We start from the raw sequence: 24799 nt of genomic DNA on the forward strand, positions 1-24799 counted from the left end.
CACATGTGGATCACATTTTGCCTTTTAGAAAACTGATAGATTGTTCTTTATAGGTACTGGTACAGTTAAAAACAAAGCTTATTTCAAATGGATGAAGCACATTTTTTCCCTAAAGACTCTTTAGCTGCTAAATCAAAATTACTTTCCACTGAAATATTAAAAGGCACTTCAAAATAATACATCTTCTCACTTAGGCAGAAAGTCCAAATCTGGCAATCAGTGCTTTCAGCACTATATTTGAGCAAAAGAGGATTGTACATTTTTTTGTAGTGAGGAAGGTATATTTTTTACTTTTATCGTCAAAAATTCCTTAACTGTATAAAAGCGTGGTAGTGGCAAGGGAGGCTTTTGAAAGGGGGAGCTATTTGGCAGCCTAAGCTATAGCTGATCCCAATGCCTTAGCTATGAGGACTAGGTCAACATTTAAAAATATTCATGCTATAAATAAATTTTGGGATGAGGAAAGACATTGAAAATCCATTATGACAGGATATAGGTATATGTATCTCTTTGATATTCACAGAACAGTGTGACACACAGAACCCATTCTTAATTTAGATTTGGAACAATAATTTATAACAAGTTATAACACACAAAAAGCTGTGCACAGTGTTAAACCATTAGGTACAGTGCAGACAGTGAGCTTTAGCACATCTTCCTTTCAATTTAAATTGGGCGTATCCCTTTTACTCTATACTTAATGTTATAAAAATACATCTCTAACAAGGCTTTACACCGTCTTACATAACGTCCAGTTATTTGTGATCATCTCTGAAGAATCATTTTACCAACCTAACCTTTGGTTTACAGTATTTATTTTGGTGAATACTTCATTGGGTTGGAGAGAGTTCCCTTTTACTGCTAATACTTTGTTTAAAGGAATCTAAAAGTCTGTAAACTTAAAGCACTGGAGTAGACTAATCCATGTAATAAATGTATACTTCGAATGGGTATGTTGTCAAGTAAGTGAATAGGAAGTTAGCTTCATGACTCTCATTGACTTCAATAGCTCTTACAGCCCTGTGCGTCATATTAAAACCTGTAACTCGGTAAGTAAAACAGAGGAGAAATAACAAATTCCATAGGCATCTAGTTGAATTGAACTGTATCTGTATTTAATCTTCGCTTTCTGATGTTCCCAAAGTTGTTGGGTCTAACTGACAGCTTTACTAGTGTTTAAAATATTTGTTTTAAAAAAATTAATCAACCAGCATTCCTTACTAGAGTAAGACGACAGTTTAAGAGCAATTCTGACAAACATACTTACAAACCAGTAATAAAAACTAGTATTTTCTCATGACTTCAGTTTAATTTTCTAGGTTTTTTTTTAAAAAGTGCACATGGCCAAAACACACTGTTAAAAGAACTTTATTTAGGTTGCAGAGTCAAGCATTCAAAAGTTAGGAAATGCCAGAATTACGGTTGCCTGTGCAGCCTTAATTTGGCCCCCTTACACTCATGCTTCATGATTACCTGATCTTTAATTACCTGATTGCATACTGTTTTTTCTACAGGATGCCTGCCTCATACAGTGCACAAAACTATATATTTTTTACTCCTCCTTGTTCAGTGTGTGGCCCCAGACCTTATTTTACTTCACAGTCAAATCCTGCTCTGAACAAAAAAAAAGTATATTTTTTTTCTTATGGGCTTTTCCATGGTACTCATAATTACAGTATCTGAGTGCTTCATAGACAGAAATGAATTTATGGTAACACCACCCTTGTGTGAAGACTGCATTTTAGAAATGGGGAACTGACACAGAGTTTAAGTGCAAAGGTATCCACTAATTTTAGGTGTCCAATTTAAGACACATTGGCTTGATTTTTCAAAGTTAGCATTCTGTAGCACTTCATATATTCAAAGCACAGATCCCATTGTCTTCATTTGCAGCTATGAGTACTCAGCACTTCTGCAAATTGGACCCCAGAAACTCAAGTCGACTGCCCAGAAAATGAGGAACACACAATTAGTGACACAACCTGTGAAAAGTTTGGCTTAAGTGACTTGCTTAATATCACATGGGAACTGTGAGGCAGAGGCAGAGTTAGAATCCAGTTCTTCAGGGTGGTTATAGTGGACCCTTGCTCACCCTGGAGGAGGGAGGCCACTTGATCCAGTCCTGTTTGGCCAGAATCAGAGTCCGCAGGACAGTCTAGAGCCCCCAGTGGGGCAGGGCGACACGCAGTCCTTGTCAGGGGTTAGTCCGATCTGGGCGACTAAAACTGTCGTCGCTTAAACCAAGGCTGCAAGTGGGCTGGGGCCTGGGCTTGAGAAGGGTCAGGCAGTCCAGAACCAGTCTCAGGGCTGGCTTTAGCGTGGGCGGGGCTCAGGCAGCCAGTGGGTAAGCAGTCTATATGCAGGCAGGGGCCTGGGCTTGTGAAGGTTCAGGTGGCCAGCAAACAATACAGTCTTAAAGGCTGGCTTTAGCCTGGGCGGGGCTCAGGCAACCAGCAAACAGTCTATAGCAGGGGTGGGCAAACTTTTTGGCCTAAGGACCACATCGGGGTTGCGAAACTGTATGGAGGACTGGGTAGGGAAGGCTGTGCTGCCCAAACAGCTTGGCCACTGCCCCCTATCTGACCCCTCCCACTTCCCGCCCCCTGACTGCCCCCCTCAGAATCCCCCACACATCCAACCCCCCCTGCTCCTTGTCCCCTGACTGCCCCTCCCAGGACCCCAGCCCCTAACCGCCCGCAGGGATACCATCCCGTATCCGATCCTCTTCTTCCCCCCCCCCCCCCCGACTGCCCTGACCCCTATCCACACCCCCGCCCCCTGGCAGGCCCCCCGGGACCCCACCACTATCCAATTTCCCCTGCCCCCCCATAACCTCTGTCCTATCCAACTGCTCCCTGTCCTCTGACTGTCCCCCGGAACCCCCTGCCCCATATCCAACCCCACAGCCCCCTTACTATGCTGCTCAGAGCAGCATGTCTGGGGCTAGCCTCCCCGGTCAAGAGCTCAGGGGCCAGGAAGGATGGTCCCGCGGTCCATAGTTTGTCCACCTCTGGCCTATAGGTAGGCTAGGGCCTGGGCTTGAAGGGCTCAGGCAGCCAGCAAACAGTAGTGTCTTTGGTGGGTGCTTGGGGAGGGAGGCACCTTCTCCACAGCAGGAGCTTCCCAGTGCCAGGCGGGAGTTGGCCCCTCTACTGGGGTGGGGCAGGGGGACGCGGGCCCACCCTACTCCACTGTATTCTAGCCCAGGGCCCTAGCAGGGGCAGGGTTGGCTGCCCCTGCATCGGCGGGGATCCAGCTGCAACATGCCAACTCAGCTGCACCTGGTTTGCCGCTGGCGGCACGGTGGTTGCCCATGGGCTACTTCCTGTCTCCCCAGGAGTTGGTAGCTCTGGCCTCCCGGCCTTGTCTGGCTCCTCAGGGTACACGGCAGTGGGCACTCCAGGTCAGTCCTCGTCAGCGTCCAGGGCTTGGGCACAGCCAAGCTTAGGGTCCCCTCCGGACTGCTGAAGAACAGGCGGAGTGTCCTCCTCCTCTGCAGTTCTGCCCCCACTGGGCTGCAGAGCCTGCCTTTTATAGTTCCGGCCACGCCCTCTGGAGTGTAGTGGACCCTTGCTCATCCCAGAGGAGGGAGGTCACTCCATCTCACTGCAGTGGCATTCAGCTGTCTTAACCATGAGATTGTCTTCTCTCTTCCTGAAATCACCTGTCTCATTTACTACACACCTTCCAGCTTCTGCAACAAATGAGGCAGGGATTCTACAGATGACAGCTTCTTGCACTACACACTCTGGTTGATCCGTAGAGTAGGTCCATTTTGTGCACTGGATGAGGCGGGTTCCTGTGGGGGGAAAAATAGTATGTGTAATTAACAATTGTATCACTATGAATACTCACAAGAGAGCTGAATAAAGGTTGCACAGGTAACCTTAATTCTGACATCTAACTTTAAGGTTGTGAAGTCAAGCACCTTCTAAATTTTTGGTACTTCAGTTTTGATAGTTTTCCTCTAATGAAGGTGAACATACTTGTATATAGGGAATGTTTATAATAAAATGTTTGTTTTAATTCATTTACTTTAGTATGGCTAACTCTATAGGAAGGTTGAACGGTGATTCTTCTCCAGTGCCCACTCAGGCAGCTCCAGTGCAAGATTAAATGAGGCAGTGGTAAAAATGCCTGTATAGTGTGAACCTGTATCTTGGGATCAATTAGAGTATATTTTTGCCAGTGTTGTGAGGCAACTTATTCATCATGACTTTGGCTAAGGTGAGAGTACTGGTAGGATACAAGGTCATACAGACTCTGTTTAGACTAGGAAAAGTAGCTGGGAGTCTTATGTTTACAGTTGCCAGCTAAAACCTTGTTAAAGTTGATGGGCCAATTATTTAATATGCTAGATAATATATTAGGTAAAACATCTTTAAACAAGTTAGATAAAAAACATAATTTTTCCCTCATGTAGACAGGGCTATAGTGTGCCAAGGGCAGGACTGACACCAAGAGAGAGAGACAAGGTGGATGAGGTAATATCTTTTATTGGACCAACTTCCGTTGGTGGAAAGAGACAAGCTTTTGAGCTTCCCCTTTCACCAACAGAAGTTGGTTCAATAAAAGACTTCACTTATCTTGTCTCTCTAATATCCTGAGACCAACACAGCTACAACAACACTGCAACCAAGAATCAGAGTGAGCAACTACGTGGGTAAAAGGCCGCTGGTAGTGCTTTAGCAGAGGGGTTTTGCAAGTAAAGTTGCTTGTGTGCAATTTTTCTGTTTACCATCTCTGTCTAAGGTAGACAGCTCTGGTGAATAAAAATAGTCTAGGAAAAAATATCCTGAGTTTGTGTAACTGTAGTTGCCAAGTTTTGTGTAGCTTCAAGTGATGTTTCTTACAAACTGATTTTTGCTTTCCAACATGAGTGGGAGCAGGCGTGGGAAGGATGAGGAAGTACAATCAGAACCTCCTTCTCACCCTTCTCTCACTTCTAGAATAGCAGAAGCATGCAAGGGTCAAAAAGAGAAACAGGATCCTGCTCCTACCACGCTGTCCACGTATTTGGCTAGGAGGGGGAGGATGGAGGGGGATGAGCAAATGTATAGGAGCATGCTTGGTAACTGGAGGGGAGGTGGTTGATACTGGAGTGAGAACTTGGGCAGCAGTTGACTCTTTAGGCAGATGAGTAGCTGGTGGGGTGTGTTTGAGGAGTGGGGGATAGAGTTCTGTAAGTGAAGATGCCTGAGGCCACTGTGAGAGTGGTGGGTGATCACTCCTGAACTTTTAATCTTGGTTCTGTCTTCCTACTCTCACCAGCAGCTTCTGCTCCCAGGTAGCTGTAACCAGCCAGGAGCCGAGGCAGAGCTGGAGCAGACAGTCTACACGTTTTTGTTCTTAAAAGTTATAATTTTTTAACTTTAAAATTTTAACTTTTGTTACCAGTTCTTCTTATTTTGTCCACCTTTCCTGAAATGAAAAAAATTGGGATGTTAATCCAAAACAGACAGTAAGTCATGCAATTTCTCTTCTTGAATGGAAAGGGTTGAACTTTTAGGTTAGATCTGTAGACAACTAAGGTGTTAGAAGTAATCAGATTTTTTTTAACACTTGAAGTAAACACTGAAAACTATGCAACAAAAAAGTGAAGTTACCACCTTTCTACATAAAATTGATCTTGATGTGTTTACCCATAACAGTTTTCTGCTTTTAATTTTTTAATATGTAATATAAATAAATAAATAACATGCACTGATTATAAAGTAACATTTAAAAAATTGCAACATTTTATGCATATTTGTTTTTCCAGGGCGATTAAAGCATTTCAGGAGGTGCTTTATGTTGATCCCAGCTTTTGTCGAGCCAAGGAAATTCATTTGCGACTTGGGCTTATGTTCAAAGTGAATACAGACTATGAGTCTAGTTTGAAGGTAGGTTTTAAAATTCTTAAGTTCTGTTTGGCAATTATTGCAAAGTTCATTGCATTTTAAAACTGCAAATAATCTGTAAGCTTACATTAGTAATATCGTAATTTTGAAAGTAGAAGTATACTTATACATAATATTTGAGTAATTGTACAGCCTCTCAGAGAGGGTAACAGTAGAGGGTGTTTAAGTGCCAAATGAAAAGCGTGGCAAAGCTGCGGGTAGGCACTGGCATTCCAACAGCTTAAATTGAGTGTACAAATTCTTGGGTTAGTGCTCTAACAAAAATAGTACATTATGGGGAAGGAAAGTGTATAGAAGGGAGATGGAGAGGATGATAAAGGAGAGACTAACATTGGCAGTTTGGGGTTCTAGAGATCTTTCCCTCCTCCGTTCAGTCTCACCCATTGAAAGCAAAGAGAAAATGTTTAGGAATTGGTGCAGTCAAGAAGCATTTATTCAAAATGAAATTAGTTTCCCTTCATCTTTTTATTTTGTTAAAATGTTCCTACCTGGCAATACATCCTGATTACTCTTACACTTCCTAGTGCCTGAATGACCTCTTAGGGAAAGAAATCACTGTCTGATCAGTTAGAAACTGTTTCTTAGTGTAGAATACTTCTTCCCACCTCCAACTTCTGTGTCGTCTTTTGTTTCCTTCCTTTTCTGTCTCCCCTCCTGTCTCATTCTTTGGTTGCCTTCCATAATTTCTCTCCTTACGTATCATTTGTCTTGTTTGCTCTTGCTTTCTCCAGTCCTTCCTTTTCCCACTCTGTAGTATAAACCTGTAGCTTTAAATTCACCTGTCCTGGAAGAAGGAAGTATTTTTTTACAGGAACTTCCTGTTATGCAATGGAATCCACATTGCAGGGCAGCAAATATTTGAACATGAAATGTAATTTTAAGGCTAGATTTCTGTATATTAAACCCTCTTGATTCTATATGTATGTCTGTTCTTCTTTTATCTCATTCTGCACTCCAACTCAACTTGCCTAAATCCAATAAGAAAAAATAGTGGGCACAGGGAATGTAGAACTGCTTTGCTTTCCACTTTCTGCCAGTTTGCTTTTCCTCAGATCTGCATTCTGCTTGCTGTCTGAAGCACATCATCAAAGAGGGAAGTAGAGCATTGATCAGAGGAGTACTTCTACCTCAACCTTTGTAATACCCAGGGACACTTTTGCAACTAGCTTTTCCATTTCCTGTCAGGAGAAGAAATCCGAGCTCATGAGTCTCAGGCAGAGTGGGTAACTTTAATTAGAAGAAGGGTGTGTGTGTGTGTGTGTGTGTGTGTGTAAGAAATGAAGTGACAAAGCAGGGCTGGGAAAGGCTGAAGGTTTGGCATATCATGAGTAGTCTTGAATGCTGTACCATTTTGCCCTATTCCTTTATATTTGGGGCATGCACCTGGCATTGGATCTTATGAGTGTAGGCCAAAAAAGGAAGGGAGGACTGGATGAATTTTTTTTAAGGAATGGTTTTGGCACAGAAAAAATGTAGTAGTTAATTTACAAGGAAGTATTAATTTATCTTTAATTATGCAGTGAGAAAACTTTGAGCATTTTCACTTTTAAAATTTTTCACTTTTAGAAAAACAAAGCTGTTTCTATAAATTGGATATTAAACTCTTACCATTGAGCCATCTGATATAGTTCTATCACTGAATTTAGTTGTGATGTAACAAGGGAAGTTGATATGTAACAAAGCTGATTCTGAAACTTGTGACATAAGTAACTGATGTTATACTGCTATGTTGCTTGTAAATCTGCTTATTTTTCTTCATATTTTGCATTTTTTTTAGTATTTGCTGTTCCTAAAAAGTGAAACTTAATAGTGTAATAGGCTTGGGAACATAAAAACTGTAGTTTCCTGACTGGTTCATTACTTCAGTATTTTCCATTGTAACATACTCAGAAGTTAATGTAGACTTCTTGGGCAAAGTTATTCTGATGGAAAATCAGTTGACCTGGTTTTACAGTTGGCAATCTTGTTAATAATTTTCTTCATTTCAGTGGAGCCTACCCTCATTCTGTATAAATTTTCAGATATATGGAATGAGGCAGAGGTTCCTTAGAGCTGTGGTCTATTACGTGTTGCATTCAGATATCAAATGGAGTGAGAAGTTTTTCATGTGTGCACAGCGCCACTATAACCTTAGGAGATAGTTGCTTTAAAAAAATCTTGATTTAAAATAATGCATTTGTATTAAGTATTTTTAAACAATTGTGATTTGGCTAAACAAAAACATATCTGACCATCAGGATTCTCTGTGGACCAAATCTTTCTAATGCCTCATCAGAAAATGATTAGTTGTCTTAAACTCCATGGAAGACATGTGTCTAGGTGCTTTCGAAAATCCCACCAGGTACTTGCCTGCATCCTTAAGTGTTTAAATACCTTTGAAAATCTTGCTTTTAGTTGCTGTGTGTACAGCACTTTGTATAATATACATGTATCAGTCTTGATGCTGCATTAAACTGTGCTTTTGCATAGTATGTTTCTATAGTTAGATATATACATAAGTTACACTTTTGTACAGTGAGTCTAACTGGTCATACTCTGAGAACTTCTGCAGTTTCACACAGAGTTATGGTTAGAGGCTGCACAGGTCAGGAAAAAAAAATCCCTAAATGGAAAGCACAAAGTAAGAAAGATGAAGAAAGTAGAATGGTGATCAGAGCTGTCAGTTGGGTATTGCGAATCAGGACGACTGCCCTGGGCCCCACGCTTCGGGGCGCCCCTGCAGGTAGGGAGGTGAGGCAAGTGGAGTGAGGAGGCCAACAGGGAGGCGAGTGGCAGGCGGGGGGCGTGAGGAGCCCCCCTACCAGAACCTCTCCCTCCCCCCCAGCACCTTCCCCCCGCCCGGGAGGCTCCGCCAATCAGCGCCTCTCCCTCCCTCCCAGCGCCTGCCACGGATCAGATGTTTTGCAGCGTCAAAAGGCGCTGGGGTGTAGGGGGAAGGAGTGAGGGCACAGCATGCTTGGGGAAGGGGGCGGAACTGGGTGGCGGAGAAGCAGGGTGGTTGTGGGGCCTTGGAGGAAGGGGTGGAGTGGTGATGGGGCCTGGGCGGAGCCGGGGGAGCACCCCACGGCGGATAAGCACCAAGTTTCTAATGTCCCAGGCCCCGCACCTCCCAAGGAGTCTTAACCAAGAGGTAGAGGTAGGAAGTTTTCATGGGTAATGAACATTCCACTTTTCTGGAGGGACAGTGGCAGATGAGTTACCCACATCCTGGAATACTGGAATTCATTTGACTTGTATTCTGAGGATCTTGGTACAAAGATTCAGGACACCAAAGGACAATTATTGAGTAATAAGATGTAGCCAGCTTCAGATGATTGTTCATAACTAACAGAGCTGGCCTTAAGAATGAACAATTATCTGGGGCCTTGTGCTGACATAGCAACTCATTGTTCAGTTTAGTCTTCCTGTTTGACAGTGTGGCAGGAAGGGGAGGCAGCTCTCCATATTATGATCTCTTCTGGCTGTTTGGGGCCCCACAAATTATAGCACAGTTCTTTTAATGTAGTCTGAAATACCATAATATTTTTTGATGGTATTTAAACTTTCGTGTTTGTTTGTTATGGCTAAGAATAAAGTAATGGTCTTTTAATGCCAAGAGATGAGTCATCGTCAGTAGGAGTCTTGAGGCAAAGAGGAAAGGAAGAGGAAAGGTCAATGTTTTCCATGATTTGTACACAATTTTAGAACATTAACATAAATCATCTCTATTTGATGTAAGCAGTTTTAAACATAAATAATTTTTACTATTTTAAGGTTTCGGATTACAAGGATAATTATTAGAATGGTGCTCTTTACAAAGCATGAAATCAACCCTCTTTTTACAATGCTTTTTAAAATCATTACTTTTACTGGTAAATTATAATTAGGACCTTTTGTACTCTGATATTGTGGCCCCATAATTTGGCACAAAATCTGGCACTTGTTGAATTTTGCTCTAGACTTTAAGCTTACACTTTAAAAAAATGTTTCTAGTCCTTATGGTTGTAAAGAAAATATTCCTCTGACAAACTTTGTGAAAACTGGTGCAGTGTTCTCTTCAGAAATATCTGAGAGGCATGAGCTGCCTATTCATCACAATGTGGTGCTAGTTCTGAAGTATAATGATGACAATTGCGTTAGTGGTCTGTGGTATACAGTAGGTCAGAGTAGCTGATTTGGCTTTAAATTCTGTGACTATTAAAGGTCATTACTTTATTATCGATCACTTCAATAGAATCAGCCAGGTAATATTTACTGCACAATCCTAAACCATTTCATACCTTATCAGACTCCGCAACAGTCCTGTTCCCAACCACTAAAACAAATAGCACTAGGAATACTATATTGATTATTATGATCTGTTTTACATTTAATCAGTGAAATCATCCATTTCTTAATTTATATGAAGTTGCTATGGCATTTCTAGTCTGTTAGTGGAATGCCACTGAATGCCGGAGACCTTGACACACAGTATCTGGACTAGGGCTGTTGATTAATCGCAGATAACTCATGCAATTAACTAAAAAAGTTTTAATTGCACTGTTAAACAATAGATTACCAATTGAAATTTATTAAATATTTTGGATCTTTTTCTACTTTTTTGTATATATTGTATTCTGTGTTGTAATTGAAATCAAAGTGTATATTATTTTTATTACAAATATTTGCACTGTAAAATGATAAACAAAAGAAATAGTATTTTTCAGTTCACCTCATACAAGTTCTGCAGTGCAATCTTTGTCGTGAAAGTGCAGCTTACAAATGTAGATATTTTTTTGTTACATAACTGCACTCAAAAACAAAACAATGTAAAACTTCAGTGCCTGCAAGTCTACTGAGTCCTACTTCTTGTTCAGCCAATCGCTAAGACAAACAAGTTTGTTTACATTTACAGGAGATAATGCTGCCCTCTTCTTATTTACAATGTTACTAGAAAGTGAGAAGAGGCTTTTGCATGGCACTTTTGTAGCCAGTATTGCTAAGTATTTGTGTGCCAGATAGCTAAATATTCGTATGCACTTTCATGCTTCAAACATCATTCCATAGGTCATGCTTCTTCTTTGCTAATGACGCTTTAAAAAAAAATGCCTTAATTAAATTTATGACTGAACTCCTTGGGGGGAGAATTGTATGTCCCCTGGTCTGTTTTACCCGCATTTTGTCCTATGTTTCGTGTTATGATGACCCAGCACATGTTCATTTTAAGAACACTTTCACTGCAGATTTCACAAAATGCAAAGCAGGTACCTATATGAGATTTCCTACAGCGCTTGACTCAAGGTTTAAGAATCTGAAGTGCCTTCCAAAATCTGAGAATGACGAGGCGTGGAGCATGCTTTCCGAAGTCTTAAAAGAGCAACACTCCAATGCGGAAACTACAGAACCTGAACCACCAGGAAAAAAAAAAAAAAGAAAATCAACCTTCTTCTGGTGGTATCTGACTCAGATAATGAAAATGAACATATGTTGGTCCGCACTGCTTTGGATTCTTATTGAGCAGAACCTGTCATCAGCATGGACGCATGTCTCCTGGAATGGTGGTTGAAGCATGAAGGGACGTATGAATCTTTAGTGCATCTGGCATGTAAATACCTTGTGATTCAGGCTACAACAGTGCCATGAGAATGTCTCTTCTCACTGTCAGGTGACATTGTAAACAAGAACCGGGAAGTATTATCTCCTGCAATGTAAACAAACTTGTTTGTCTGAAAAAAGAAAAGGAGTACTTGTGGCACACTTGAGCTGTAGCTCACGAAAGCTCATGCTCAGATAAATTGGTTAGTCTCTAAGGTGCCACAAGTACTCCTTTTTGCGAATACAGACTAACATGGCTGCTACTCTGAAACTTGTTTGTCTGAGCGATTGGCTTAACAAGAAGTAGGATTGCATTGACTTTGTTTTATTTTTGAATGCAGTTTTTTGTACGTAATTCTACGTTTGTAAATTCAACTTTCACGATATAGAGGTTGCACTACAGCACTTGTATTAGGTGAATTGAAAAATGCTATCTGTTTTTTTACAGTGCAAATACTTGTAATCAAAAATAAATATAAAGTGAACACTGCACACTTTGCATTCTGTTGTAATTGAAATCAATATATTTAAAAATGTAGAAAACATCCAAAAATATTTAAACAAATGGTATTCTATTATTGTTTAACAGTGCAATTAATCGTGATTAATTTTTTTAATTGCTTGACAGCCCTAATCTGGACCTGATCATGATCATAATCAGACTGGAAAAATACTCTCTCTCAGGATGAGTTGGACTCTGGCTTTGGGAAAGCTATGAGCAGCTTTACAGGCACTAGAGCTATCCATCTTCAGGGTGGAGAAGTCGGTATTGCATGAATTCTCATTCAGTAGGTTATTGTCACAAACAAAAGGAGTAGAAAAATGTATTTAATTGCAGCGCTCATTTAACAGAAATTCATGGTTTTGCAAACACTGTTCCAACTCCCCCACTAGTGGAAACCTTGCTTCTCCCTACTGACATAGGTGGGTGGATTTTTCATATCCCATTTTTAGAAGACCTCAACCACACAACCTCATTTGGTGCTTTTGCTGTCTACAAAAGAGACTTATGAAGCCCAATGAGTACTGTGTAGCAGAACTCCTGCCCAGTTACATGAAGGTTGGAAAACCAGTTTGTGAGAGAGATGACTACAATTTGTATCCACCTTCTTTGTTTTAGGAAGTCAGTGGTGTCTCGAAGATAGCTGGGAGTGCTGGGACTGTAGGGCCTGAGGAGGGAGTCTACGTAGCCAGACAATCCTGCTGTCAGGGTGCCAATGCCTGAGATGATGGGGCATCCAGGATTTCCAGGTTTATGGATCTTGGGCAGCAGATAGAATACCCCTGGTCGGGGTTCCAGGGGTGTGTCTGTGCGGATTTGTTCTTGTGCTTTTTCAGGGAGTTTCTTGAGCAAATGCTGTAGTTTCTTTTGGTAACCCTCAGTGGGATCAGAGGGTAATGGCTTGTAGAAAGTGGTGTTGGAGAGCTGCCTAGCAGCCTCTTGTTCATATTCCGACCTATTGATGATGACGACAGTACTTCCTTTGTCAGCCTTTTTGATTATGTTGAAATAGTGCAAGTTTCAGCGATTTAAGCAGCAATTGGATTGAAAATGAAATTTACAAGGGCAGATGCCTGAACAGCTGTGGCTCTTAACAAGCAGTTTAATTGTCAATTATCCAGTTATTGGGATACCTGGTTTTATGAATGAATGTAGTTTCATTCATAAAACTTTACTTATGAAATTATATTAATAAAGTGAACAATTAAAAACAATTTCATTAATCAGTTCTACATATGCACGTTAAAGGTATCTGCTTAGAATCAATCAATCACTATCCTATTACTTATTCAACTTACTGTAATGCCTTTAATTTTTTTTTCTTTTTTTAGGATATGTTGGAATACCTGTGGTATCATTATTTGAGTTTGTAACTTGTAAACTACTGTGAGGGTAATAAGTTGAAAAATTAGGGAGTTATTGTTGCCATGCTCCCATTATTGAGTCAAAAATGCATGAGTGAAGATGTGTCATGGCCCTGTGTCATCTTTTTGAAGTTAAGAAAGTTGGGCTATTTTCAGGCCTCAAAATGTTGTTTCACCGCATTTATTTTTCAAACATGGTTAAAGCATTAATTGTTAAAAGCTGCAAATATGCCAAGTTTAAAGTTCTTAAATCAGATTTTTAATCGGAATAAAATATGGTTGAAATAGTTCAATTACATTTACTAATGAAAAGTCTTAGTTAATGTTTAAACTCATTAATGCAAAATATTTCACTGTAATCCTATTCCTCTGGCAACTGTTCGAAAAAAGTATAAAATACTTTTAAAAAGATGAACAAATACAAAGAAATGTATCTTTAGCTGTTCTTAGTCTAAAGGGAAAAAAAGCGTTTTGTGGGCTGAAGCCCAAGCATGACAAAATCTGTCAAAAGATTATTTTTAAACAATTGTAGGTAAACAGAAAATAAGGGTTGCAAGTTAGTGCTCCCTAACTCTTACACAAATTGGCAAGTTTTAGTTATCTGTATGATATATACCCACACATGTTCTTTGATAAAGCATAATTACTTAAGATAGGAAGCTTTGTAATTGAATCAACAGCTGGAGTTGTTCATACAGCCTTTTTTTATTATGGATCACTGAATCTCATGCAGTAAGGATATCTTTCTCCCATTCAGTATTCTTTAATCAGTTTGCTACTTACTTTAGTTTTCCTGCAGGAGCTATTATATAGAAAATATTCTAGTCACCGTATCCTGTAATTACAAAGAAGTAAATTGCTAAAAATTGGTTTGTTTGACATTCTGTGCTTCTGATTTTTTTAAAAGAAAAATAAACAGTAAAAAGAAAAATAAGTGTGATTCAAAATCTTTAAAAATTCAGGCTAATGAATATCAGTAGCACTCCATTTTTTTTCAGTCTGTGGACCTTAACTTCATACTAGATTATTTAATACAGCAATTCACATTTCTTGGCTTGTCTTCTCTACAGTGTTAGCTCAAAGTATAGGTTTAGTGTTGTCCCTCCCCAGTTCCCATGCACACACAAAGATCTCTAGCTTCAGCTAGGTGGTGCGTTTTGACCTGTTGGGGGTTGTGGGTTGAAGGTCCAAAGGCTGCTGATGCTTGAGCTGTAATGCAGCGGGGACTCAACTACTCTGTTGCTGCTATTTCAAATGCTTTGTGTTGTTTTGCAATGTGACTGTTCGTACTGGAGCTAGGTTAACTTGAGAGCAGTTAACTCCAGTACAGATAAGTTGAGCTAACACTGTAGCAAAGACAGGCCCTCAATCAAACACCTTCATTTTCTCTCCTCTGGTAGTCTTTTGGACTGTAGTTTAAAAACAACTAACCTCTGAGATGATGTACAACTAAAGACTTAACTTCTTGCCATGTTCAAACGTATAGCCAACATGAGTACTCAGAGATGGTTCTGACAAACATTACTATTTAAGAGATTGCCTGGGAAGAGAGAACCTTCTTTTGGCCAGTGAAAATCCAGTCTTCATTAAGTTTTGTTACTTGAGTTAGATTTTACAGCTATGATTGGTTGAGCAAGTGATTCTTCTGAACAGATTGATCTCATTCAGTTTATGTAAATCTGTGACCGTTGTTGATTCTGTCTGGAGCACTTTTCTTTTGTCCTATTCACGTAGCTGATTTCTGGTGTTTTGATTGTGCAGTGTAGGATGAAAGAGACAGTGTTTATGCCTCACAAACCTCTTTCCATAAAACATGAATTAATTCCAACTTTGGAGGACCCTGGAGAGCAGAGTTGATCTGGCAGCACGTGTTGCACATCATCCTCTTTCCCCGCAACCTCCTGTGCTTGGCGAATGGCGCCTTGGCTGCATGTCAACACTTTGATTACGCAAGGATTACTGTGTCCTAGTTATCCAAACAAAGACGGCTTTAAGGAACATACATATCACACCTAGGTCATATAGTCAGAAAAAGCTATCTCTGACAGAATTGCACTGAGCTGGGATCAGGCTTTCCCTGGTGGTAAGTTGGTGTCAGAATTGTCAGCTTCCAAATGATGGCTTGCTTAGTGTGCTAAATAAATGTACAGCTGTCAATTAGGAAAACTTGTTACATCACCACTAGAGATAAGAAAAGTAGTTAGAATCACCATTTTAAAACATTATAAAAGGTTTTAATTTACAAATTACTCTATTATTGAATGCCTTGCAGTAAGATTGGCAAATGTTACTTTTTGTATTTGTTGGTTTCCTTTTAATGGATTAAAATCACAAAAATCCATGTATTTGGCCACTTTAATGTTAAAGGTATGTAAATGAGGATGATAAATACATTTTAAGAGAATCAGTGATTCTGTGGGTCTGTAATACACATACTTCTAGTAGTAAGAGTGGATAGAATGTTTTAAATTAGATTTAATTGAGATTTATTTTCATTTTATGATTGTGTTTAATACATTCAGTAATTGAGTACACACGCAAGCACTGTACTTTAAATTTCTCAGAAAGGTTACATCAGAAATTGTTACCACAATCACATAGGCAAGTCAAGGACTCTAAAGGAGACAAAATAGTCTTCTGATAATCGTACTATTATAAATTGCTACATATCAAGCTATTTCATTACTTCAGCTGTAGCAGTTGAAAAGATACTTTTTAACATTCAGAACAGAGCCTTGAAGGTAAATCCTCTTACTCAGGATTTGAATTTCTATAGACTGCTGTCTGCCTTGAGGTATTGTATGTCGTCTCTGAACTGCAGCGGCCTCTCCTGCATAACAACTATTTCACACAGCAGTAGACCGCTTCAGTACCGCAATATTTGTGTGAGGTGCAGATGTTTGCTAGCTGCTTCTGTTTGTTGCAGAAATGGGAGTTGGAAATTAACACAGTGTTTTGTAAATTTTGGTGTTGACGGTAGTAACTTTTGGAATTGTGGCTGATTAGCTTAATTTATTAATATGCATGATTTATTTTTTTTTTGTCTGTATTGACTACCTGAAAAGAGGCTGCCGTTTATTGTAACCAACTAGAGGTGTAGGGTGGTTCATGTGTGTTTGACTGCTTGAAAGATTGTTGGTTTTGTATATGCAGCTTTGCAATAATTGTTTTGTATAAGTGCCTTGTTGTTTTTCTGTAAAAATCTGTATACGTCTTCTGAATTATCTGTAGTTTTACAGTGTGATTTGCTAAATAGTGCAGTCAGAAATTAATAACATTTTGCAATATTTGAGATGATGTAGTGGAATTTGAAATTGTAAGGTAATGTGTGTGCATTTTTTCCTATTTAGTGATTTAGCAGCATTGGTGAGAATATTCCTGCTGTTTCACTGTGTAGTGCTGAATACGGGTAGATTTAAATGCTGAAATGGGCAGTCCTACTTATGAGGTTATCTGTTCTCTCTCACTGGGTCTGATGAACATAACCATTCTGAAAAGGAACCGCCAAATAAGTGTCAAACATTTCATTTTTGATCGGTTTATTTTGTACAATAGTATTACTAGGTAAAAGCAAATCTGTACCTTTCTGTTTTATGTTAAACATTAATAGGTGATGATAGTGTCCGTGTAAAATTTGGCCCTTGCACAGGCTTAAATATACAGGTCTCTACATCTTTTTCTGTCAGAAAAAATGTAAAGTAGACCTTTTTGATTAATTTCTTTTAATCATTTTTAAGTTGCCTGCTTAGTATTGCTATGGTAACAGACCAAAGGATGTCTCTGGGGCACACAACCTGCATTGCAATGCAAGTGAGAGGAGATTTTAACTTCTCTATCACTGCTGAGCCCTAGAAAAGAAAACAGGCAAGTCTAAGCAATAAGCTAATATTAATGTTTTGGTTTAACATTTTCATTTTATTTTAGAAGTCGTGTGTCCAGTGTTTTCTGTGTTCTTTTTGGTGATTGAATTGTTCAAAAGTATTCATGATGCTGATATGATAAACTAGGGTTTATAATTAATGTTGAGATGACTTCATTTTTGGCAACTATTTGTGTGCATGGATGAAGTTGACAGAATCAGTGAGGATGTCTGTTCCATTTATGTATGGCTTAGAGAGCATCCTTGTAATTGGTGGTGCAGCATTAGTCTTTATAATTTAATTTATCTTGAATTGTAACACTGTAATTATTTTTTTTATTTTATTTTACTTTGATTTTAAGCTGGTCATAGATATTTTTAAGTAAAAATCCTATATATTATGGACCCTTGTTATAGTATCATTCTTGCAAGTCAAATTCTATTGAGATGTTATGGGAGTGGTATCCTTGTTTTTACAGCTTTCTTGAAAAGAGGGTGAGTGCATCGCTTTCCCTGGAACTTCGTTTTAAATTTTCTTGTTTCATTAATAACAGCTACTGTTGCTTACCTGCTTGGTACTCTAGCTACCAGCAAATAAAATGCCATACTTGCATACTAACAAGATTACATATAATTGTTCAGTAGCCTCATTTACATGATTTATATTTCATATTAAATTTGGATTTAGTCAGTATCTAAACATTGCTGCTACATTGCTGTTGCAATCTGGATTACAGATTGCTGTTACAATCTGGATTACAAATCAAGTATCTTATCCGCTTCATTGAAATTTAGTACTTGCTGTAGGTACCAATATTCAGTAGGCCTTGTACATTGCAGTAAGAAAATATTAATCCAAGCTCTACACTGTATGTAGGAGATTTGTTTTCTGTAAAGTTTCTTGAAAAATGCTGAAGCATTTAAGTTTGTATGCATATTCCATCTATTTGGATATACCCAGTTACTCTTAGGTCTCAGTTTCCATGTTAATGCTGTTCATTGAATTAATGTGAAACTTGCACAGCAGAACCTCAGAGTTACGAACACCCCAGGAATGGAAGTTGTTTGTAACTCTGAAGTTTACAACTGGACATTGACTTAATACAGCTTGAAAACTTTACTATGCAGAAGAAAAATGCTGCTTTTAACCATCTTAATTTAAGTGAAATAAGCACAGAAACAGTTTCCTTATTTTATAAAAACTTTTTTAAACTTCCCCCTCCCATTTTTTTTTTGGTGGTTTACACTTAACACAGTACTGTACTGTATTTCCTTTTTTTCCTTCTTTTGATCTCTGCTGCCTGACTGCGTACTTCCAGTTCTAAATGAAGTGTGTGATTGACTGGTCAGTTTGTAACTCTGGAATTCATAACTTTGAGGTTCTACTGCAAAATGTTTGGTCATGTCTAAACTTTCCTGTAGACAAACTTTATTACTTTGATTGGAGAAGGGGAATGCTTAAGAAATAAATTCAGAGTTTATATATTTTTTAAAATGAAATCTTTTATAACATTTGGTACAGACAGAGACAATTCCAAACATTTTACAGAAGCTATCTTTTAAAATAAAAACTGGGACAATTGATTTCTAAGTGGTTTTGAAAATTGTAGCTTTTTATATGAAGTCATTTATTTTTAATGCTTTAATATCTTGATAAACAGACGAGATGCTCCAAATCACTGTACTTCTGAATCTATTTTATTTTTCTGTAGTAAATATACCATTTAATGACTTGCATGTTTATTTGCATGGGACTCTGAAATAGCTGTGACTTGGTCTCAGTTGTTGTGAAAGTCAAATAAATGCTTGAACAGATCTTGACAATTCAAATGATTAAGTCATTCTTTTAGAAACCCGCTACCCTAACTCTTTTCATAAAATGTCTATTCTAAACTTAATTGTTAGAAGTATTGTCATTTAATTGCGTGAAACATTCTGTAAAATTATTTTACTTTCCTCTAATGAAACATCTGTTAAAGATAAAATTTCAAAAGATTATATATAAGTTTTTGCATTTCAGCCTAGCTGACTCATGTAAAATAGTATATTTGCTTTTACATATAAAAATTTGTTTCTGTATTAAAATAATTTCTCAAAATTATGAATATCAGAAACAAGTAAACAATATTAATTCTTTTTCAGCATTTTCAGTTAGCTTTGGTTGACAGCAATCCCTGCACTTTGTCCAATGCGGAAAGTAAGTATTTTTAAGATTTTTGATTTATGTATTTTGTTGCATATATAGAAAAATGCCATATATACAGAGCTACAACTGTTTTTAATTTACCTCTTTTAAAATGGCAGTTTTGGACAATGAGTACTTTAGGAATTTTCCTCATAGAATTGTTGAAGCTGGTGACACTGTCTGATGTAGGTAGCTATGGTTACCCAGGCTGCATAAATGAACATGAAACCAACTACTGTGAATAGTTTGTGTCAAATATAGATGTGCCAGTGGAATTATAGAATTACTGTCATCTTAGTAAATGGAAGAAATAGTGATCCGGGAGGGTCATACCTCATCAGTGTCTTTGAAGAGCTAAGGTTTGGGGAGGAATTGCTATTTCTTTTTGTTCTACACAGTGTTCATCATATCTTATAGTTTTAAAAAGAAATCCTATAAACCTAGTAACTTTCTATTTTATTATAGTAATATTTTAATGCAGTAGTAAAAATCTTATATTAGATATATGAATGATACAATATTAAAGTATGAAAAATTATCTTTTTCATTATTGGATAAGATAAAATGTAGTTAAGTTGCTGTATTATCTCACTTCAAAAGCATTAATTTCATTCAGAAACATTTCTACATTTCTTCACAATCTTCCATTTGAACATGGATCAGATTTACAATGTACAGTTCTTTGGGTGCTTGTGCATGTCCATTTCATTCTAGATGTGTGCTTGTCAGTGCACCAAAGCTGAAGAATGTTTTCTCTTATCAGTACCCCTCAGGGCAGCACATGCACCCTCATGCCAGTAGCCAAGGTTAAAAAGTGGTAGAGCTGTCCTAACACCCCCCGCCCACCCCCTGCAGTTCCTTCTCACCTGTGGTCAGTAGTTGGTTGGAGGGTGTGTGTGTGTGTGTGTGAGAGAGAGAGAGAGAGAGAGCGAGCGCGCGCTTCTCAAGCTCTTTCCTGTTCTCTGTTTAGGAAAACTTGAGGTGTTTGTATTGTAAATAATTAGTTTAGTACAGCTGTAGTTACAATTTCCGTTAGTGGTACTCATCATGAAAAAATTCTTGGTTCTTATCTTATTTTTGTTTGAGGTTTTAGCTCAAAACTGGGGCATGCCTAAGTCTGTGGGGTTTAGGTGTTGTTGGGGCTGTAACAAATCTATGCCGGTCAGCGATCCTCACGCCACTGTTTAAAGTGTTTGGGAGAAAGGCACTTGAGGCATAAATGCACCATCTGAAGCAGATTTAAGACCAGGGCTAAGAAGTTGAGAGAAATTCAACATAAGAGAGATCCTGATAAAAGCAGCTTTGTGCCACCCAGCTTCTTGTTACATGTGGATTCAAACATGACTCCATCTCAGAGCATGCCACCGGACTTCTTGGTGGCATCCCCACATCACAGAGAGCCAAAGAGACGATGTCATTCTCTATATCTGATACTGCACAAACAGCAGAAAAAGTCCAGCACTTTGACTTCTGGCCAGAAGAAGCCCTCTCCCTCTTTGAGGGCTAGGTGCCCAACAGACTAACACCAAATGAAGACCAGTACTGAGGTTAATGCAAAGTCGTCTCCTGCTAGGCACCTTCCGGTACCTCATTCTAACAGTGTAGAGTTGTTGACTGCAGCACCTCATGAAGTATTATTGAGACCTACTCCATTGCCAGGACCTTCAGAGGCATCAGCTTCTATACAGAGGATGCCTGAGGTATACATAGTGGCCAGGGTTCTCCTATGTCTATCGGTGCTGGACTCACCACTGATGCAGGATGTGGTCCGGGAATCGACTATTCTTACCACACAGGCCTCAGTACTGCGATCTTTCATTTGCACCTGCATGTTCAGCACTATCTGGGACTGAATCTTTGTTGGTACTGTCAGGGTATGGAAGCTCTATTGTGCAGCAGGGCAGATATATGGTCCCTTCAGGAGGAAAGCTTTGGATGCTGTTTCCAGTACTGTGTCTCTCGCATTGGTCCAGGTCCCAATTTCTGTCTACTTCTCCTCTCCTAGACAGAGGTCTGCCAAGATCCCCATGAAGGTGCTGTTCTCCATCTGGTACTGTAGCAGCTGAAGAACCTTATCCCTCCAGTATCTGATCCTTCTGTCACAGATGTTCAGCAGACTGACACTATAGTGTCTCTGTTCAGCACTTCTTCATCCTCACCAGATGAGGATGCGCTCTCAAATGTCATTCTCCCCTGTTCTGAATTATAAAATGTACCAGGAACTTAAGAAAAGGGTAGTCACCTCACTCGGAGTGCCAATTGGACTGGTCCAGGATTATACACTCAAGTTAGTGTATATTTTACGTTCTGAAGGACCTGCTAGAGGGGCTCTGCCTCTGAATGAGACCATCTTAGAACCCACCAAAATTCTTTAGCAAACTCACTTTTCTCTGACACACCCTGCCAAAAGAATGGAGAAGAGATACCAAGTTCCCTCCCAGGGGCATGAGTATTTCTATTCACAGCCAGCCCCAGGATTTTTGGTGGTGGCAGCTATGAATAGGTAAGTGAGACAAGGGTAATCTAAATTTACTCCCAAGGGCAAAGATGCAAAAAGCTTGGATTTATTTCAGAAAAATGTTTATTCTTCATTAGGATTGCAGTTAAGAATTGAAAACCATGAAGCTGTCTTAGCTTATTATGATTACTCTAGTTGGGACTCAATGTTGAAATTTGTGGACAAGTTGCCAGGTGATGCTAAAAAGTTCAGAGCTCTCATAGATAAAGGCTGCCTGATAGCAAGATCGTTGTTATGGACTGTATGAGATGAGGCGCAGATTCAGCAGGTTGGGTGATGGCAACGACAGTCACTGTGCATCGTGGTTCTTGGCTGCAGTCGTCTGGCATTCCAGCTGAAGTCCAGCAAACAATTGAGGACTTCCCCTTTCAGGGCACAAGTTTACTTTCTGGAAAGACAGACAAAGCTTTATATTTTCTTAAATATAGGGCAACCCTTAAGTCTTCGGGCATATATACCCCAGGCCCTAAGAGAATGCAGTTCCACCCTCAGCTCCAGCAGAGGAATCTGTTCTACCCAATAAGGCAGCCGGACTAATCCAGGAGATTATATAAGTTTCAGAGGAAGAGAATATCTCTGCCTCTATTTTCTGCTACTTCCATACAATCTGTAACATCTAAGCAGTTTATTTGACTCCTTAGTCAAGGCTAGTGAACCGCTCACCCTAATTTTTTCTCCCTTTTGGCAGCAGGGTTCTCACACTATGGAACTGGAATATATACTGCAATTTACCTCTATTTCTCCCCCCTCCTGCCCTTCCACCACCTTCTCCCTATCCCTGTTCAGGGGCCATTCTCACAAGACTATATTAATTCAAGAAGTTCAGTCTATTACAGTTAAGGGCAGTGGAGGAAGTACTTCCTCAGCATTGGGTGAAGGGAGTCTGTTCTCACTATTTTCTCATTCCAAAGTCCAAGGGAGGCCTCAGGCCTATTTTAGACCTACAAACCACAACAGATACATAAAAAAGAAAGTTGCGTGTGGTTACTCTAACATCATTTCACAAAGGATTTCTTTTTGGATCTCCTCCTGTATTTGTACTACAACATTGCTGCAACTCCACTATCTCACAGAATTTTAGCACACTCTACAAGAGTGCAAGCAGCATTGGTTGATTTCTTGGTTTGCGTTCCTTGGTTTACAGGGTTGAAGCTTGGTCATCTGTTATCCTGTCTGTAGACTGCAGTGATTAAAGGATTCCTAGTTCCATGTGGCCATTCACCAGAACCACTGGAGGCTTTTTAGATTTGTTGCAGCAGATGTTTATCCGTTTATGGTTCTCCCTTTCAGCCTGTCATCAGCCCTTTGAGTCTTCACAAAGTGCATGGCAGTGGTTAAGGCACATCTCGGGAAGGCAGGGGTCCAGGTGTACCCATGTCTGGACAGCTGGTTAGTTCGAAATCAGTCCAGACAAGTAACAATGGCCACTGGGAAAATCCAATTCCTCTTCCATTTGTTGGGACTGTTGATCAAGGACAAATCAGCTGTTTTCCCTGTACAGAGAATCAAATTCATAGGAGAGGTTTTTGGCTCGACCACAGTTAGTGTATTTACCTCAGGCGATATTGTAGCTATGCAAAAACTTCAAGGCATATCCTTGTACGACAGAGGAATTGCCTGAAATCTCTAGGTCACATGGTGCCTTGTACATATATAACTCACAATGCCATACATCACTTCAGAGTCATGCAGAGGTGGTTGAAGTCTCTCTACCATCCCTCTTGTTATCCACTGGACATGCTGACTCACATACCTGCAGGTGTTTGATCATCCCCGGAAAGACTGTACCAGTGTATGCCATAGGGTTCGTTTTGTCACAGCCTTGCCCTCCATGAACCTAATCACAGATGCTTCATCTCTCAGTTGGGGAGCTCTTCGAGGGGACTTTCATACTCTGGGTCTCCGGTCAGGTCAAGATCTCCTTTCCACATAGTGTTTGAGAGTTTCCTACTATCCACCTGGACAGTCAACTTTTCCTTCCTTCTTTGATAGCATCTGCGTGGCCCCACCAACGTTAGTCATAAAACCTGTTGAGCCTTTTGACTCAAGATACTATACCTCTCTCTGAGGTATGGTTTCACAGAACCATGGGCACGTTGCCTCCCAGCCCACTTAGCCTACACTTGGCTGCTTGGATGCTCAATAGTTAATTCCCCATGAAGCAGTCTGTTCCCTTGGGGTGCAAAATGTTCTCTAAATAGCAGAAAACCCTCCATCAGTTATACTTACCTCAAGAAATGGAAGAGGTTATCTGTGTGGCCCCTTCACAGGATCAGGTCACCTTATTCTGGATTATTTGCTTCACCTCAAGGAAAAAGGACTTTGTCAGTTCCTTCTGGGTTCATCTGGTAGCTGCCTCTGCAATCCAATCTGCTGTAGAAAGGTCACTTTTTTTCCAGCCCTCTGATTGTTAGATTCTGAAATTTTGGACAAGTTCTTCCCACCTGTTAGGGCCCAACACCATCCTGGGATCTGAATTTGGTTCTGTGTGTTTTAATAGGGCCCCCTTTTGAACCTATAACTATCTCCTCGTTTTCTCATCTCTCAATGAAGGTAGTATTTCTGGTGGCTATTTATTTTTTTTGGACAGAAGGATAGCAAAACTTCAGGCTTTGCTTATACCTCATAAGGTGCTTTATAAAGATAAAGTTAGCTTGTGTCTACCCCCCAAATTTCTTACTAAAATTGTGGTAGACTTGCATCTAAATTAGCCTGTATACTTACCAATCTCTCTTCCGAAACCACCTTCTCACAAATGTAGAAAAACGCCATACTGTGTGTGTATGTTTGCCTTTTACCTGGACAGGGCTAAAAGTTTGTGTCTGCAATTATTCATCTCCTTGGCTGACATGATGAAGGGGCAGCCTGTCACTTTGCAGAGGTTTTCTTCCTGAATCGCCTCCTGTATTAGTCTGTGC

The 24799-nt window shown here is 39.7% G+C and overlaps 1 protein-coding gene across 10 annotated transcripts in view; it reads left to right on the top strand.

Annotated features, from left to right (window-relative positions):
• Nucleotides 1-24799, top strand: part of KDM6A (lysine demethylase 6A) — a 280386-nt gene that overhangs the window by 151587 nt on the left and 104000 nt on the right. For 8 of the 10 annotated variants that reach the window (XM_073359011.1, XM_073358944.1, XM_073358964.1 and 5 more), the window contains 2 exons: nt 5762-5882; nt 19321-19375. In XM_073359011.1, coding sequence (XP_073215112.1) covers nt 5762-5882; nt 19321-19375 — 176 coding nt within the window. Of the gene's footprint in view, nt 1-5761; nt 5883-13094; nt 17674-19320; nt 19376-24799 lie in introns of those variants that run through there. The other 2 variants (XM_073359001.1, XM_073358955.1) reach the window with 2 other exon arrangements.

Source organism: Lepidochelys kempii, chromosome 1 (genome assembly GCF_965140265.1).
Source record: "Lepidochelys kempii isolate rLepKem1 chromosome 1, rLepKem1.hap2, whole genome shotgun sequence".
In the NCBI taxonomy this organism is placed as follows: domain Eukaryota; kingdom Metazoa; phylum Chordata; order Testudines; family Cheloniidae; genus Lepidochelys; species Lepidochelys kempii.